The sequence below is a fragment of the Poromitra crassiceps genome, assembly GCF_964638095.1.
Source record: "Poromitra crassiceps genome assembly, chromosome: 19".
In the NCBI taxonomy this organism is placed as follows: Eukaryota; Metazoa; Chordata; class Actinopteri; order Beryciformes; family Melamphaidae; genus Poromitra; species Poromitra crassiceps.
In genome coordinates this window covers 10,427,934-10,445,030 of record NC_139646.1, presented here as the reverse complement: position 1 = coordinate 10,445,030, position 17,097 = coordinate 10,427,934, and the positions used below count along the sequence as shown (strand labels likewise).

General features: G+C 45.3%; 1 protein-coding gene across 1 annotated transcript in view; it reads right to left on the bottom strand.

The window, feature by feature from the left end:
* Positions 1 to 17,097, bottom strand: part of lrba (LPS-responsive vesicle trafficking, beach and anchor containing) — a 283,347-nt gene that overhangs the window by 2,215 nt on the left and 264,035 nt on the right. Inside the window, 5 exon segments of the mRNA XM_083655531.1 lie at positions 754 to 905; positions 5,031 to 5,227; positions 5,833 to 5,934; positions 12,283 to 12,450; positions 16,637 to 16,792. Coding sequence (XP_083511657.1) covers positions 754 to 905; positions 5,031 to 5,227; positions 5,833 to 5,934; positions 12,283 to 12,450; positions 16,637 to 16,792 — 775 coding nt within the window.

Here is a 17,097-nt window from a genome sequence, read left to right as displayed (position 1 = left end):
TTACAGTTTTCTGATATACTACTGATGTTCTAATGATACAAAGCTGGTTGAAAATGGGCAGAGTGTTCCTTTAAGTTTTTCCATTTTCCCCCTTTCTCTCAAGTACCCCCTGTAGTACCTCCACATACCTCTAGGGGCATGCCTTCCCCAGTTTGGGAACCACTCTAGGTGATGTGCATGTGTTAATTAGGGCATTCATGACTACTGCATTTTAGTCATCGACTACTCCCCCCAAAATAGTGGATTCCCGGGAGATATACACTATACTATTTTCTTCACCAATTAAAAATGATCAATTCTCGTCAGTAAAGGGTTAACTAATACACAACTACTACACAATATTCATGTGCTATAACAATTGCCGTACCGCAAGCAAATTCTGCCGACTTTGTTGTGCAGTCCTTAATAAATGAATCTGAATCTGAATCTAATGTAGGTGGGACCAACCTGGCGGTATGTGAAATAGCAGCAGTGGCTCTCAACCCCAGCAACTTGTCTGAGCTGCATGGAGATACTGACTGTTTGACTGCAGGAACAACATAGACGGGAGTCTTTCCCTCTCTCAATACCTTACATTCTGTTGATTTAACATGGCATCATGTAGAAAATGATTGTTCAAACAAATCATGTTCTATTTATTTATTGATACTGTTTATTCCTAAAAGCAGAGACGAATGATTAGTCGACTATGGTGCACAGTGTCGACTAGTGGTTTTGATAGTCTGTGAAAGCCCCCGTGTGTCTGTGTCTTACCTTTGGTCATGTGACATGCCCATAGAGCGGATGCCCGCGTCACAGCCTGGGTAGGTGAAGAGCTGTTGGAGGTTGTGGACCTGCCAGACAGACACGACGCCTCCATCGCCGCCCGTCAGCAGATACTGGCCGTCCCGACTGAGCAGCATGGCCTGGGACAGGGACATGGGAGATTTCTTTCAATCATTTTTGTATTTTGTATTTTGTTGTCATTTGTTAGTAGTGCACTGCTAAATGCAGGAGTCCCATATTCAAACAAATGAGAATTCCACTCCATTGCGGATTTCTTTTTAGAAATGAGTATCATCTTTAAACAAGTCTGACTAAGGCAGAACACTGGCTCTGAGTTGAGTGGACTTTTCACTCATGGTGATCTTGTCATCTGTCCTCCAATGCTCAGTACAAAAAAGAAGAAGAAGAAGAAAAAAAGACAGCGACTAAGCTATTCAACATGGGACCAGACGCATAAATTGTCTTAGAATAGGATTGCTGATCTGGGACCAGTTTACCTCTTAAGCTCATACTGCGTGGTCATGTGATATCAGGAAAGACCCCAGATCGGTGCCGCTATCCTTAGAGACTCTCTGCATACAGACCCTGACTAGCAACAAAGATGGCTCCCCACAGTGAGGCTCGGAGATTTACTCGTCTCATCTGCTTTTCCTGCAAACTGTAACAGGCTGAACGGCTCCCCGGGGAATCAGGGATACACAAATCAAGCCATGTGTTGGAGTCTATTATGGACAGAGTGCCTGGTGGAAGCTGAAACTGAAAGAGTCAGGAGCATCAATCAGCGTGGAACCGTAGCCGATGAAATGACGAGGCAGAGTGTGCGTTCCTGGAGGCAGCGAGCAACGCTAATTTAGGAGCTTTTCTCGTTTGTGGTTTTATGACGCAAAGTCCATCGTCTTTCAGCTGTGGCTGCCTCGCAAGTGATTCACACTTCAGTCATCACCGCCATGTGTGTTGAATCAAGCTTATTTTAAATGGAGAGAGAGAGAGAGAAAAAAGAATAACTTACGTTTAAGTTCCGAAGTTGAGTTGTCATTTTCAACTTTGACTCAACTTTGGACTCGGTAAGGAAAATGTAAATAATCCTTCAAAAACAATAACACCAGCGGATTAGACAATAGAAAGAGCGTGGCCTAAATTAAACAAATGTTTTGTATATATGATGTTTGTGGCATTTCCTACCACTCACATGGACGATGCACATTTAATATGCGAGTTCTGCTTCTCATTCTCATCACGCACACACTTAGGATACAAAAACGCAGACACACACAGCCACACACAGCCACACACAGACACACACAGACACACACACACACACACACACACACACACACACACACACAAACACAGACAGACACACACACACACACACACACACACACACACAAACACAGACAGACACACATACACACACACACACACACACACACACACATACAAATGGGCAGACACAATAATACACACACAGACACACTTACACGCGCACGCTGGCAATAGGGCTTAAGAATCAATCCAGCTCGATGGCTTTGTTAGATCGCCATCCAAAACGGCTGGGAATGGAGCGTGACTGAGTGCAGCGCTCGGGTTTGATTTGTTTGCTGCGGGTCCGATTTGTGTGCACAATAATTGGCCCTTTTGTATATCAACATTCAGAGTTAATCTGACAATAATGCTAAAGAGAATCCTCAATTTCACCAATCATGATCAATGCACTACTAAAGTACTGCATGGGGGAAATTGTGGCTAGAAACATGCAAAATAAAGCTACCTTTCACTGAAAAGCTGTAAATGTCACTGTCATCAACTGATTATGCATCTTGTCTGTTTCTCGCTCATCTTCTGCATGAATAGATTCTATTGCACAGTAACAAAGTACAATACTATATAGGAGATATTTACCATTTACTAGACCACTGTATTAATACATGTATATTCAGATATGTACTAATGGAATCCATGACCCTACTGAAAGCCAGCAGGAGGCTGGAGGGCTGGCAGACAAGTCAGCCAGGCCAGGTAGGAGGCTGCAGGCAGACATTATAAATCAGTTCTCTGTCACTAGGCGGTCAAACAAGATGGCCGACAGCTCTGTGGGAGCTAAGATGGCTACCGGGGCTCAGATGACTAAAAAATGACTCCAGCAGAACCACATGCACTTTTAATGCCCATATTTCCTACTTCTTTTGGGGAATGGCGGGTGGATTCTGTGCCTGGGAAAGGTAAAAAGTGTAATTTATGGTGCCGTTACATGGACGTTACATGGACGTAGACAGTGAAAAAAAATAAAAAAATGCTGCACTGGTAACACAGCCTGAGTTATATTAGTAGTTAAAAGACAGTAATCCATTCAGCATGGCCTCTGTCACTCCATCCTGCTATTAGACTAGGATGACGACCGTTAGCCTGTCATCTTACCTCTGAAGCACGACCTTTAGAAATTCACAATACGCACATACCTTCTCTCTCTCTCGCTCTCTTCCTAAGTGGATAGCACAGTCCAGGACAAACACTTATTTATCCTGGACTCATACTGTGCAGAGACTCTGACGTCTAAGAAGATTGATTTCGGGGCGCACACGAGTGCACTAAATACTGTCCGAGTCTCTGACGGGGGGGGGATTCATCTTGGAGCCTCACTCCGAGATGTTAGGATTTTCCTAATGCCATCTGACATGGCAGGAATTTACAACAGCGGAGGAGAGCCGACAAGGCCGGGAATGGCCCACATTGCTCCCAAGACGGAGTGCTTCACATCTTAAGAATGGACTCTGGGAATACTACAAAGCTTTTTTCTTCTAGAAACATCATTAGTTTCTCCCAAAGACACAAAAAAAAGCATTCGGCGGCCTGTAAACTAAATACTAGCTGTTTTCCCACTCATGTTAATGCACTCAATCAGTAGTTGTCTGTGTGCAAGAGTGTGCGCGCTCATTAATCAAGTGTTATAGTTACATTTGTGGCTTTGTAGGGGCGGGGCTGTGTGGCATTAGGACCCAGGGCAGGAGAGGCTTCTAAATAGGAAGCAGGTGTGTGACTGTCTGTGTGTCAGAGCTGGGTTACATTTCCCAGGCCCGGCCGGAAACAAAGGGCCGGGAAACTGAAGGCGGTAGCCACCATCTTGTGTCACCCTAGCCGCCAGGGAGGAAACGTGGGAAATGGGGAATGTGTCGTCCAGCGCTGCAGGGTAGTTAATGGGACAGGCGTCCAGGACTGACCGCTTCTCTGGAATGTTCTCTACCACCGCTGCTGAGCCAATCTGACCTGACATCAGGGTTTGGGGATCAAAGGCGCCATTTCCTCTCTTGTACGTGTGCGAAAGAGAAACAGAGATGTGTATGCCCAGAGGCACGGCAACCCTCACCTTCCTCACATCTCAAACCCTACGCAAAAAGCCTTTCATCAACGCGCGGACTCTCCGGTGATGTGGTGCAGACGCACGTGCACGCTCGCAAAGAGCAGGCTCTCCGGTGATGTGGTGCAGACGCACGTGCACGCTCGCACAGAGCGGGCTCTCCGCCGATGTGGTGCAGACGCACGTGCACGCTCGCACAGAGCAGGCTCTCCGGTGATGTGGTGCAGACGCACGTGCACGCTCGCACAGAGCGGGCTCTCCGCCGATGTGGTGCAGACGCACGTGCACGCTCACACAGAGCAGGCTCTCCGGTGATGTGGAGCAGACGCACGTGCACGCTCGCATAGAGCGGGCGCTTCGGTGATGTGGTGCAGACGCACGTGCACGCTCGCATAGAACTGGCTCTCCGCCGATGTGGTGCAGACGCACGTGCACGCTCACACAGAGTGGGCGCTTCGGTGATGTGGTGCAGACGCACGTGCACGCTCACACAGAGCGGGCGCTTCGGTGATGTGGTGCAGATGCACGTGCACGCTCGCACAGAGCTGGCTCTCTGCCGATGTGGTGCAGACGCACGTGCACGCTCGCACAGAGCTGGCTCTCTGCCGATGTGGTGCAGACGCACGTGCACGCTCGCATAGAGCGGGCTCTCTGGTGATGTGGTGCAGACGCACGTGCACGCTCGCATAGAGCGGACTCTCTGGTGATGTGGTGCAGATGCACGTGCACGCTCACACAGAGCGGGAGCTCTGGTGATGTGGTGCAGACGCACGTGCACGCTCGCATAGAGCGTGCTCTCTGGTGATGTGGTGCAGACGCACGTGCACGCTCGCATAGAGCGGGCTCTCTGGTGATGTGGTGCAGACGCACGTGCACGCTTGCACAGATGTGCGCGGCGACGTTCCCTCACCTTGATGTTCTCGTCCACCTCCATGTGTCCCAGCAGCTTGGCGTTGACGCTGAAGAGGCAGAAGTGGCCCTTGTCGTAGTAGATCATGACGTGACCCTCGGTGGACGACTGGATGAGGCGGGGCCGCGTGCAGTGCTCGGGGCCCTCCAGGGTCCGCAGCAGGTCCCCATTCATGGAATGGATCAGACAAGGACCCTCTGAACACAGACAAGACAAGATAAGAAAGCAGCCTTAGTTAACAAAGCTCAATTGGCCCTTTTCCACATCAGCCATTTTGTGTCTAAAAGGCCGGAAGTAACACAGGTGCAAGCAAAACATTAATGAGGGTTTCCAACTTCCAATCCATTTAGGTGTTTCTAGTGCCGGTGCCCTCGTTAATGTTTTGGTTGCACCTGTGTTACTTCCTGCCTTTTAGACACAAAATGGCAGATGTGAAAAAGGTCAATTCAGGGTTCCTACACATTTTCAATAAAAAAAACTTACTTTTTCCACATTACAAAAATTTTGATTCAAAGTGGGTCTACAACATAAAAGCTAAAATTATATGTGTATTGGACCTGAACCACAACATTTTCCATACTTTTCCAGACACTTTTTTTTTAAATTCCCAAACTATTCAAGACCTGGAAATGATCAAATACATTTTTAATACTTTCCCAGACTTTCCAGATCTGCGTATGAACCCTGTAAATTCGTAGTCCTTATTGTCAAGCATTTTGAGGATACCCAAACACTTGTAGCTGTCCATTCTGTGTTTGGCAAAAACATATGGACAAATTCAAACAGACGGACGCAGTCGTACCCTTGCAGCCACTGATGACGAGCCCCAACTCGGCACACACGCTGGCACACGTCACCTCACAGTCATGGCCTGTCAGGATGGCTCGGGGTGTGACAAACTCCGCTGGAGAAAGACAAGACACTAGACATTATTACCGTGAACAGCATCAGAGACTTATTTCCACTTTTCCGCCACTAGAGGGAGGCCAATACAAATAATCTTCATCGATCCATTCTCAATGCAGATTGAGTTGAAACTGTGGAGATCATTTTTTCATTGAGAACAAAAAGCCAATTCAATGCAGTGAAAATCATGATGACTTCTACAAACAACAAGAGCACATGGGGAGTTGCACAATCCCTGTGAACGCAGACACATGGTGATGTTTGACATTGGAAAACAAACATATGGAAGTGAGCAGTGATAATGATAGCGAGGGGCGGTCAGGTTCACATGCCACAAGGTTGTAAATTTGTTCAGCTCAAGGGGGCAGTATTTGTTTTTCATCTTCTTTATGTGGATGCATTATGTACTGTAGCGTGTTGCAAAGGCTTTGCGAGGTTGCCTGTTATAGCCCATATACATTTCTCCCCTCAGTCACTCTCCCCTTCTAGCACTTGTCACCCAGCGCCTCTCCCTCTGCTTACAGCCGTCTCCCCCCCGACCACCTTCACTGGATCCAGATGTCTCTCGGTCAGGCTGAGTGAGAGGCAGCTATGGTCCAAGACACGCAGTGTAGGATTCTTTTGTTTTGGTTTGAACTGTCAGGGCGAGCCACAAAACAAAATTGCCTTCTACTTCTCCCTCTGTCATGTACCGTACTCACATACACGGGGGCACTTTTGCACTCGCGCTATTCTGTAAAAATACGTTTGAATGTTGATTGATTCACGGCAGACAGAGAGGCCATATCAAACATTCATCTTTTAACCGCCATATCTCTGCATCTATACCTGGGGTATCCAAACTTTTTTTTTTAGGATGAGAGCTACTTACAAAAAAAATTAACTTTTCCACTTGCCCCTCCACGTACATATTTAGCACATTTTAACAGTATTATATTATTCATTTAACATTATTTAATAATGTTATCATGTTCAATACCGTAGATACCGAGTTATCTATACATGAGTGGGATTTAGTTTATGCATTAAATGTAAAAATATAAAAATTATACATTTCTTTGGTGAGCTACTTTGGCCCGAGATCTACCGGTAGATCACAATCTACCGGTTGTTGCCTGATCTAAACTTATACTCTTACCCTTATTTATCCCTTCCTGTTCCCTGTCCTTCAACAAGCGAGTTAAAGTTAAAAGTTCCTATAACTAAAGTTAGCTCAAAGTTCAAACTATCTGACACTTTGTTCTGGTTTATTTAAAGGATATGAGTTGTATGTCTGTATACAAGTAAAACTAATTGTGGTATCTAACAGCTGGTCTCTGATGACCTTCAGAGTTGTGTGTGTGTATATGTGTGCACGCTTTTGCGTGCGTGCGTGTGTGTGTGTGTGTGTGTGTGTGTGTGTGTGTATGTGTGCGCGCTTTTGCGTGCATGCGTGTGTGTGTGTGTGTGTGTGTGTGTGTGTGTGGGAGGGGGTCGACCACCGTGCCTCGTCTCGACTGACCCAGAATCTGTTTTTCCAGTGACAGGTCAAGTTCAACTGAAAAAGAGCCACAGCAGTGAGAGACACTACCTGTTTCATTTAGAAATTATTCCACATGGTGTCACTTTTCCCCTAAAACAATCCCTATATTGGACATTGTGTGATACATCGGCCGCAGAGATGTCTGCCTTCTCTTGAATACAATGGAACTGGATGGCACTCGGCTTGTGGTGCTCAAAGCACACAAAGAATACATTTGAAAAACTCAACAGCAATGTCTCTTTCCAGAAAACATGACCCGGTTACTCAAGATAATGCACAGATTTTGTTGTGTGCAGTTTCATGTGGGAACTATTTTCTTTTGCAGTCTCATGTCTCAGTCAGGGGGCACGGTGGCGCAGTCGGTAGCGCTGTCGCCTCACAGCTAGAAGGTCCTGAGTTCGATTCTCGCCTGGGACGCTGTGGGCGCTGGAGTTGTGTCCCCCCCATATCTTCAGTGCCTACTGCCCAGGTGGGTTATCTCGTCGAAAGGGCCTTTCTGTGTGGAGTTTGCATGTTCTCCCCGTGCTCCCCAGGGGGTTCCTCCGTACATAACCCCCCACTAAAAACATGCAGAAGATCGTCATCCGACCAGTGACGACAACATCCGAAGTTGGTCCCCGGGCGCTGGAAAGAAAAAGCGACCACTGCTCCTGGCCTGCCCCCCGGAGGAAAGGACAAGCCAGGATGGGTCAAATGCAGAGGACAAATTTCACCGGCCACCGTCAGCATGAGTGTGCTTGTGGCCGCATGCATGTGTTGGTGTGTGACTGTGTGACAATAAAAGACGGACTTGTCCGTCACTAACTGTGTGTAGGAACTAGCTAGCAGCTAGCGGGTGTAGTTCACTCAAAAGAAAATAGTTCCTCCATGAAACTGCTCACAACAAGGTCTTTTTTTTTTACAATACAGAACAGGCTCAGATACCGGGGAAAAAAAGCAAAAAAAAAGCAACAAACAAAAACAAAACAATGGATACATATATATTAGACATTGGATATTACAATGTGGTGCTACTAACCACACAAAGTGTTTATGTGCTTGTAAGGAACATTATGCGTGGAATCGCACGCAATGGGTCCACGAGATAAATATCACAATATTTTTGACCAAAAACCTCAATATCGATATTGGTCTATTGGTGATTTCAAAAAATATTTACACAATGGTAAGAAAATGACATCACTTTACTCTAATGCAGCCTTTAAAACCAGGAAAAGACACTTATGCCGTATCACAATATTACGGTATCCAAAATCTAAGGAGATATCTAGTCTCATATCAAAATATCAATATGGATATACATACACTACTGCCAAGCCTTATGATACTATACAATACTTGATTTTGTGATATGAGTTCAAGAGCTACTGAATCATAGGGAAGTGTAGTGACTGAACTTCTCAGGGCTTGTTAATGTGGTTCTCTTTAATTCAATTATACAACTCAGAGAGCTGAAACTCAACACAGGTCACTGAGGAGAGGAGAGTGACACGTGAACTTTTCTCAGGGGCCACAGCTACTGTTAAACGTTAATTAGATTTTTCACAAACACTTTATACTTCACCTTGGAGGTGACCTTCATGAGACGAAACCAACCATTACAAACCATAGGGACCCCTCTTGTAAAAAAGCAAGCTAGAGGAAAATCCAGCAGTCACATATAAAGATGGTGGTAGCAGTATTTCAAATCATTTCTAAAATAAATAAATACTAATGTACTGTACATATACAGTAGATTACATACATATATTCTTGACATATTTATTATAACTAAAGTTGGGAATAAAACTGCATTCAAATAATAACTTGGAAAGGGATATAAAAATCCTTGTAATTAAGAATCATCATACTAATCATTTATGCATTTTTATTCTCATGAAAATGAGTGTCTCTGTTTTGCAGCCGAGCGCACCTTTAAGTTCAAACTGATTGGTTTAACTACTTGAGAGTCCAGCATCGTCCGCTTTGCAAATACGTACCAGCCGCCCAAACTGTGGCCACACCGGGTCACCGGCCTCAACGTCTACATTTCATAGACTTAGCAGGCAAACATCCTAAACGGCGCTAAAAGCTAACTTATGTCCTACAAGCCTGTGGATTAAAGCATGATGTCGGATTTTGCTCACAGAAGATCAATAAAGCTGATATACTGGTGTATCATTTAACCTTTTGAGTCACTCGCTGCCATTTGGTTTGTATTAGGGCCACATCTGATTACAATCTAATACCTATATATAACTAGGGCTAGGACACTGAGGAGGGTATCGGCTATCTGGACAAGTGAGCTAGGTGTGTGTGTGTGTGTGTGTGTGTGTGTGTGAGGAAAACATTTATATATATATATATATATAGTGTGTGTGTGTGTGTGTGTGTGTGTGTGTGTGTGTGTGTGTGTGTGTGTGTGTGTGTGTGTGTGTGTGTAGTTCTGTACAGTACAGTATCTGAGAACTGTTTACACTGTAATTAGCTGAAGGTAACCAATTTACAATCGTTCTCAAAGCAAAGTGTGACTATGTTGCCATAACAATTAAATACTGGAGTCATTGTCTGAGGAGTGTTTACTCCATTTGAGACAACAGAAACATAAGCAGATGGAAAAAATGAGGACTGAAGCGTGTCAAAGTGCGCTGCTGTCCCCTCCGCAGCCAGCAGAGGGCAGTGGTGTCTGAGGAATGTGTGCATGTGGCTGTGAAGCTGTGTGTCTCCTCTTGGTGCAGCTGTACACAACAACAACAACGTGCAGTAGGCAGCGGGCACCGAGTCGGCGTTGCTGAACGTGTGCATGTGCGTATCAGAGGCATCCAGAGGCATCTGTGTCAAGCTTATGAAGTGTGTGGGACATTCGCAGAGCATTACGCATGAAAAAGAAGTGTACTGTGTGTGTGTGTGTGTGTGTGTGTGTGTGTGTGTGTGTGTGTGTGTGTGTGTGTAACTGTTGGAGAGTGTATGTGTGTGAGGGCTTGAAAGTGCTCTGCTTTTGGAAGAGGAAGAAAGAAAACGCTGCCGTCTGTATGTGTTTTGTGTGTGTGTTCACGTGTGTGTGTGTGTGTGTGTGTGTGTGTGTGTGTGTGTGTGTAGCAGAGCCTCATGTCTGGGAGGGAGAGCCTCCTGCGGTTTGGGGCAATGGAGCATCACATTGTGGTGGTGAGGGGCCGGGCTGACGACTGCTTTGTCTGCTCTAGCTACAGTATGGTGACTGCACTAAGCTGGCTGACGCGCGCACACACACACACACACACACACACACACACACACACACACACACACACACACACACACACACACACACACACACACACACACACACAAATCTGGCATAGAATCTCTTTTAGCATATATATATATACAGTATACGTATATATATATATATATATATATATATATATATATATATATATATATATATATATATATACACGTATATATATACACACACGTATATATATATATATATATAATTGCCATAAAAGCATCCATCAAAGTACAGTGTCTAATTTATTTGTAAATTAAGCGACAGCCTGGTGTAACCTTGTAACATGTATTACATCACATGATGTCACTTTCATGACCTACATAGAGTGAATATGCAAGTAAACAGCAACTTCTATGGAGTGAGAACGGTCCAAACGGAGCATTCACCGAATAACAGAAATACATTCACAGGATAAATGAAAACCGGGTTTTAGACTCCAGCGTAATTTCCACTTCACTTACAGTATTTATGCTTCCATTTCCAGAGGGGGGAAAAGGTCCAGTAAATCAACGTGTGGGCATGAGGAGCAAAACATGCTCCTATAGTTTCCAAAATGCTGCACCGGCTTCTATGAGCTAAGTGACGAGCAATCCTCTTAAGTCCTGTCTTTCAAATCGGCAACCAAGGCGGCTGATTAACCAAATCACAATTTGTCATAAATTTCAGCCTATTTGTAGTGGATCACTTAACAGCATGTACGCCAATCTAAGCCAGCCAAATTAGCACCAAGGAGGCTGCAGGCCGGGCCATGTGCGCGCGGTGCTTTGATCATGGCTAATGCCATATGTTATGTTACGGCAACGCCAGGGCCGCCCAGGACATTTTTCACTTTTATCGAGCGGCGTGACCCCGCGGACTTTCATCTGCCGGCCCACGACCCCCAACATCACATTTACCGTCTCTAAGTGGCCCTCACTTTCACTCACACTGACACACATTCACACACTTGTGCGTGCACACACACACACACCTGCAAACACACAAGTATGATATCTCCTCTCTCAAACACACACACACACACACACGTGCGCGCACTCACACTCTCTCAAACACACACATGTGAGCGTGCGCACACACACACACACACACACACACACACACACACACACACGCGCGCGCGCGCACTCACACTCACACTCTCTCAAACACATTAGCGAGAGCCGTTCCTGGTGCAACAGTGCTGCGAAATCCAATCTGTGTGCAGGAGGCCTGGTCTAGTCAGACCAAGCTAGTTGTTACTTTACAGAGGGAGGCCGTAAATCACATAGTCACAACTGTCTGGGAGAGCACTCAGAGAGTGTGTGAGTGTGTGTGTGTGTGTCAGAGAGTGAGCACGTGTGTGACAGAGAGCGTGTGTGTGTGTGTGTGTGTGTGTGTGTGTGTGTGTGTGTGTGTGTGTGTGAGAGAGAGCGTATGTGCGTGTGTGTGTGTGTGTGCGTGTGTGTGTGTGTGTGTGTGTGTGTGTGTGTGTGTGTGTGTGTGTGTGTGTGTGAGCATGTGTGTGGGAGAGAGAGAGAGTGTGTGTGTGTGTGTGTGTGTGTGTGTGTGTGTTGATTTGAGTGTGCTCTTACTGCCTGGGGTCTCTCCAATGCTGCTCTGCTTGCCGTTCCAGTACCAGAGGAGCAGGGTGGCGTCTCTGGAGCCTGACAGGACGTAGCAGTCTCCTCCGATGTAGGACTCGGAGCGAGCCAGGCACGTCACCACGTCACGGTGCCCGAACACGATCTGAGTCAGTTTCCCTGCAGAGGCAGGGAACACACACGCTCAGGACAATTAAAATCCATCAGTGTGTGAGCAAGCAAGGAACTAGACAATACTAAACAAGATTACAGCATGGGGACATTATTAAAACATCTGGTTATAATAAATACATTTCATCTCATTTTAGTACATTTTATTTACGAAGAATGCCCTGAATTGGCATGACTTTTTTGTTACATATTGTTCTGTTGAATTATCTATATTGTTGATATATTGTTGATCAACTGTCTGGCTAGCTGTTCTACACCTGCCATACAGTACTTTTATTTTCAGACCAGAAATATACACACACACACACACACACACACACACACACACACACACGGGACAGTTGTACACTAGCACATGCTTCCTCCGATACATGTGCAGTTGGCTTCTTTTCACCTGACAGCGGGGAGTTTCACCAGCAGGATGTAGCGTGTGGTGAGGATAATACTATTCCCCCCTGTCACCAAACCCCCCCCAAAAAACAAACAAACAAACAAACAAAAACAAAACAGGTGCCCCGACCGAACAGAGGAGGCACTGGTGCAGTGACTAGGACACATACCCTACGCCTTCCCAGCCACGGACACAGACCTGTGCCTGTACGGTGACTAGGACACATACCCTACGCCTTCCCACCCACGGACACAGACCTGTGCCTGTACAGTGACTAGGACACATACCCTACGCCTTCCCACCCACGGACACAGACCTGTGCCTGTACAGTGACTAGGACACATACCCTACGCCTTCCCACCCACGGACACAGACCTGTGCCTGTACGGTGACTAGGACACATACCCTACGCCTTCCCAGCCACGGACACAGCCCTGTGCCTGTACGGACGCCCGACCAAGCCGGAGGTAACGCGGTAACATCGAACCTGCGACCCTCGTGTTGGCAGAGAATCCTATTCTTCTCTTGAATTAGATTTGTTGATCAACTGTCTGCTTGGGTAGTTGTTCGACACCTTCCATACTTTCGATTTTCAGACCAGAATAAATATTTGTCCTGTGTGTGTGTGTGTGTGTGTGCGTGCACACGCGCCCATGTGTCTGGCGTCCCTGTGCACGTGAAGTGGTGTGTGTGTATATATATAAAGAGGTTAATTACTGTCAGATTTCCAGACCACAGCTCCACAGAGCTGTCTAATACTCATTATGCTCCTCATACTGTGACCTCTCCAGTCAAACACTGCATAGTTTGCTAACACATGACATTTCTGTCTGGGTGTCAGAAATCACTGTCCATTGGATAATTAAGTTGTATATTATCATAGAAAAGGAGAAGATCATTATGAGATGGGGCGGGGTCACTGACTAAACCCTTGCACAGAGGAACTGAGACATCAAAGATGTAAAATGTTTGACATCTTTATAAACATTGAAAATAAGTAATGATTTCAATAATGGCTGCCATGCAGCTCATATTAAACACGTGCTCATCCGCTCACAGACACGCAGGCAGGCACACACAGGCAGGCACACACAGGCAGGCACACACACACACACAGGCATGCACAAAAACCACATTAAATTGCATGTGTGTGCACATAGGCGTATGAGGCTATGTGTTTTGCGCAAGTCTACCAATCACATCTTGTAATTGATAAAATCCCCCGGTTCTTGAGCCTCGGGGCTTTGGGGACCGTGGTGGCAGCTGTTGAGCGCGTGCGATTAAACTGTGTTCACGTTCCAGTCGTACACCCCCAGTGGCAGACAGGCACACAATAGAGCTATCTCTCCCCTCCCTCCCTCCTCTATTAAAGACAGGGACGCCCTGGCCTGTACAAATTACATCTGGAGTCTGTTGTATAGATGTGTGTATAGATGTGTGTGTGTGTATAGATGTGTGTAGGTGGAGATGTGTGTGTATAGATGTGTGTGTGTATAGATGTGTGTATAGATGTGTGTAGGTGTATAGATGTGTGTGTATAGATGTGTGTAGGTGGAGATGTGTGTGTATAGATGTGTGTGTGTATAGATGTGTGTATAGATGTGTGTATAGATGTGTGTAGGTGGAGATGTGTGTGTATAGATGTGTGTAGGTGGAGATGTGTGTGTATAGATGTGTGTAGGACTCTGAATGCGGCTGGGGAGAAGAGTTGAGGACTGGGGTACGGAGATGACGCTGGAGACAGTTTCATTTAGGACCCCTGACCTGATGGAGTGTGTGTGTGTGTGTGTGTGTGTCTGTGAGTATCTGAGAGACTAGCAAGGTTCCCATTCACTTATCAGACATTTATATTGACATTTTGAAAGATTGTGTGTATCAGGGTTAGGTAAATATTATATAAAGATTAAAGAAGATTGTATACATTATATCAGGTATGTATTATTTGTGCTCCAGATGCTGCCTAAGAAATGTAAATGTAAAACCTACTGTATCGTGTGTGTGTGTGTGTGTGTGTGTGTGTGTGTGTGTGTGTATATATATACACACACACACACACACACACATATACAGTATATATGTATATATACAGTATATATACAGTGTATGTATATATATATATATATATATACGGTATATATATATATATATACGGTATATATTATTGTATTGCACTTGCAATTTTTGTGATTTGTCCTTTACATATCTTCTTTTTATCGTCTGAATATCGAGATGACCGCTACACTGCACACTTAGACTAAGACAGATTCCTTGTTTGTAATCTCTATTGTCACAGCAAAAGTGATTCTGATAAGAGACTTTTCTGCTAAAAGAGAAAATGTCAGACAGAAATTATGCAGTAGTTCAACTGTTAAAGGGCCACTTTGCTGATTTTCAACCAGCTTTGTATCATTACAAAATCAGTAGTATATGCAAATGAACAATGTTTAACTTCCCTCCATCTTGCCTGGACCAACAGCTCCCTGTACATTCACAGAACTTCCCGGTCCAAATGATGTCATTTGGAACAGTTTTGCCATGGTGTCACTATCACTATCACTATTAATATCACTCATTATTGCTCTCTCTACCTTCATGCACATAACTTCCTGTACCAAATGACATCATTATGACATCATTTGTTCCAGGAAGTTTTGCGAATGAATGGGGAGCTCTCTGTCCAGGCAAGATGGAGGGAAGTTAAACATTCATTCATTTGCATATGTATTACTGCAAAGTGGCCCTTTAATGACAAATCTGAAGCGACAATAAAGTGGTGACAGGCAGCACATGATGCTCTGGCCTGAAGAAATGAAGGTAGCCCTACTGCAAGAAATACACTATTTGGGTCTACTTATAAAGTACTCTTCTGGGACAGCTACAGTACAGTCTGACACAGTTTACAGTATGTTTATAGAATCTAGAATCATGTATATTTGCACGTTTCTGGGCTTCATTCTCAGTCATCAGCACAAGAGTTAAACTTTCCAACAGCACGTCCTGATGTGGCCCAAGGGGTTCGGTCCACTGTGTGCCAGCCCATGGACGCTGCAGCCAGCTACAGCTTCTTGGCATAATGGTCGTCCCCAGATTCATGTTCATTCTGTGACTTAATCACTTCTGAACGCCTAAACCAGCATTCAAATGGTTATGAACCTTCATAGGAATTTTTGGGGGCCGATTTTCATAATTTCCTGTGCACCTGTTCCAAACAGGAAGTGCGGTGCCCTCGCGCTTTACAAGTTGGCCACGTGTGCCAAGAGTGGAGGTTGTGTAAGCAAATTAGTGCTCAGCAAGTATATTAAGGCGTGTGTGTGTGTGTGTGTGTGTGTGTGTGTGTGTGTGTGTGTGTGTTGTCTGTCAAGCTCTAAAAACAGGATAGTGAGGATCTGATGTCACAGTTCAAATGTACACGCAAATACTTGGAACATGGTTCACCAAAAATGGTATAGCGATGGTTGTACGTTAGAAAAATGGTCACCCTATCTTTGACACATTTACTGTAACCTTGTAGTACGGTAATTGATTTGCTGCATGGCAATCTAGGCCTAGGCTAATGTATGTGGGACAAAGACATGTTACAAACATAGTGTATTTGTTTTTTGTAAATAAAAAATGAGGGTGGTACAACCATCCACCCTTAACAAAGAACACCTTTTTCAGTCAATATATTTTTCACACAACTAGATTTCTTTTAGGGGAACGTGTGTTTTTTCCGACAAAAGGTAGTATGTGGTGATACTGCTCTAAGAGGACTGGAGGGGGACTGCAGCACTAGAGCTGTACCTGAGTCAGTGGAGTAGACTCGGAAGCTCTTGTCCCAGAAGCCACAAAGCAGGATGAAGCGGTTGTCGGCGGTGATGATGAAACACTGGGAGCTGATCTGAATGCTCTGGTCCAGCAGATCAGAGATCTGACGACGATGACTGCCCACGTTACTGGCTGGAGAGGGGAGGAGAGGAGAGGAGAGGAGGAGGAGAGGATGTACAGATGCAAATCATCATCAAAATGTCCAGATGCATATGGGAATGTGCAAGGCATGATCCAACATGCAGCACACATACTGTATCAGCCCTTTCAAAGAGCTCACACTGTGCACCATCTTGAATATCAGAGCTTTACAGAAGAATGTATCCGATGTGCCGCTGCTGAAGCTTCACTGCACAGTGCAAAGAAGATTTGCGAGAGAATACATAAAACATCCTGGCGGTTAGGTTTACGAGGGCTTCACATTTTACGTTAGGGCC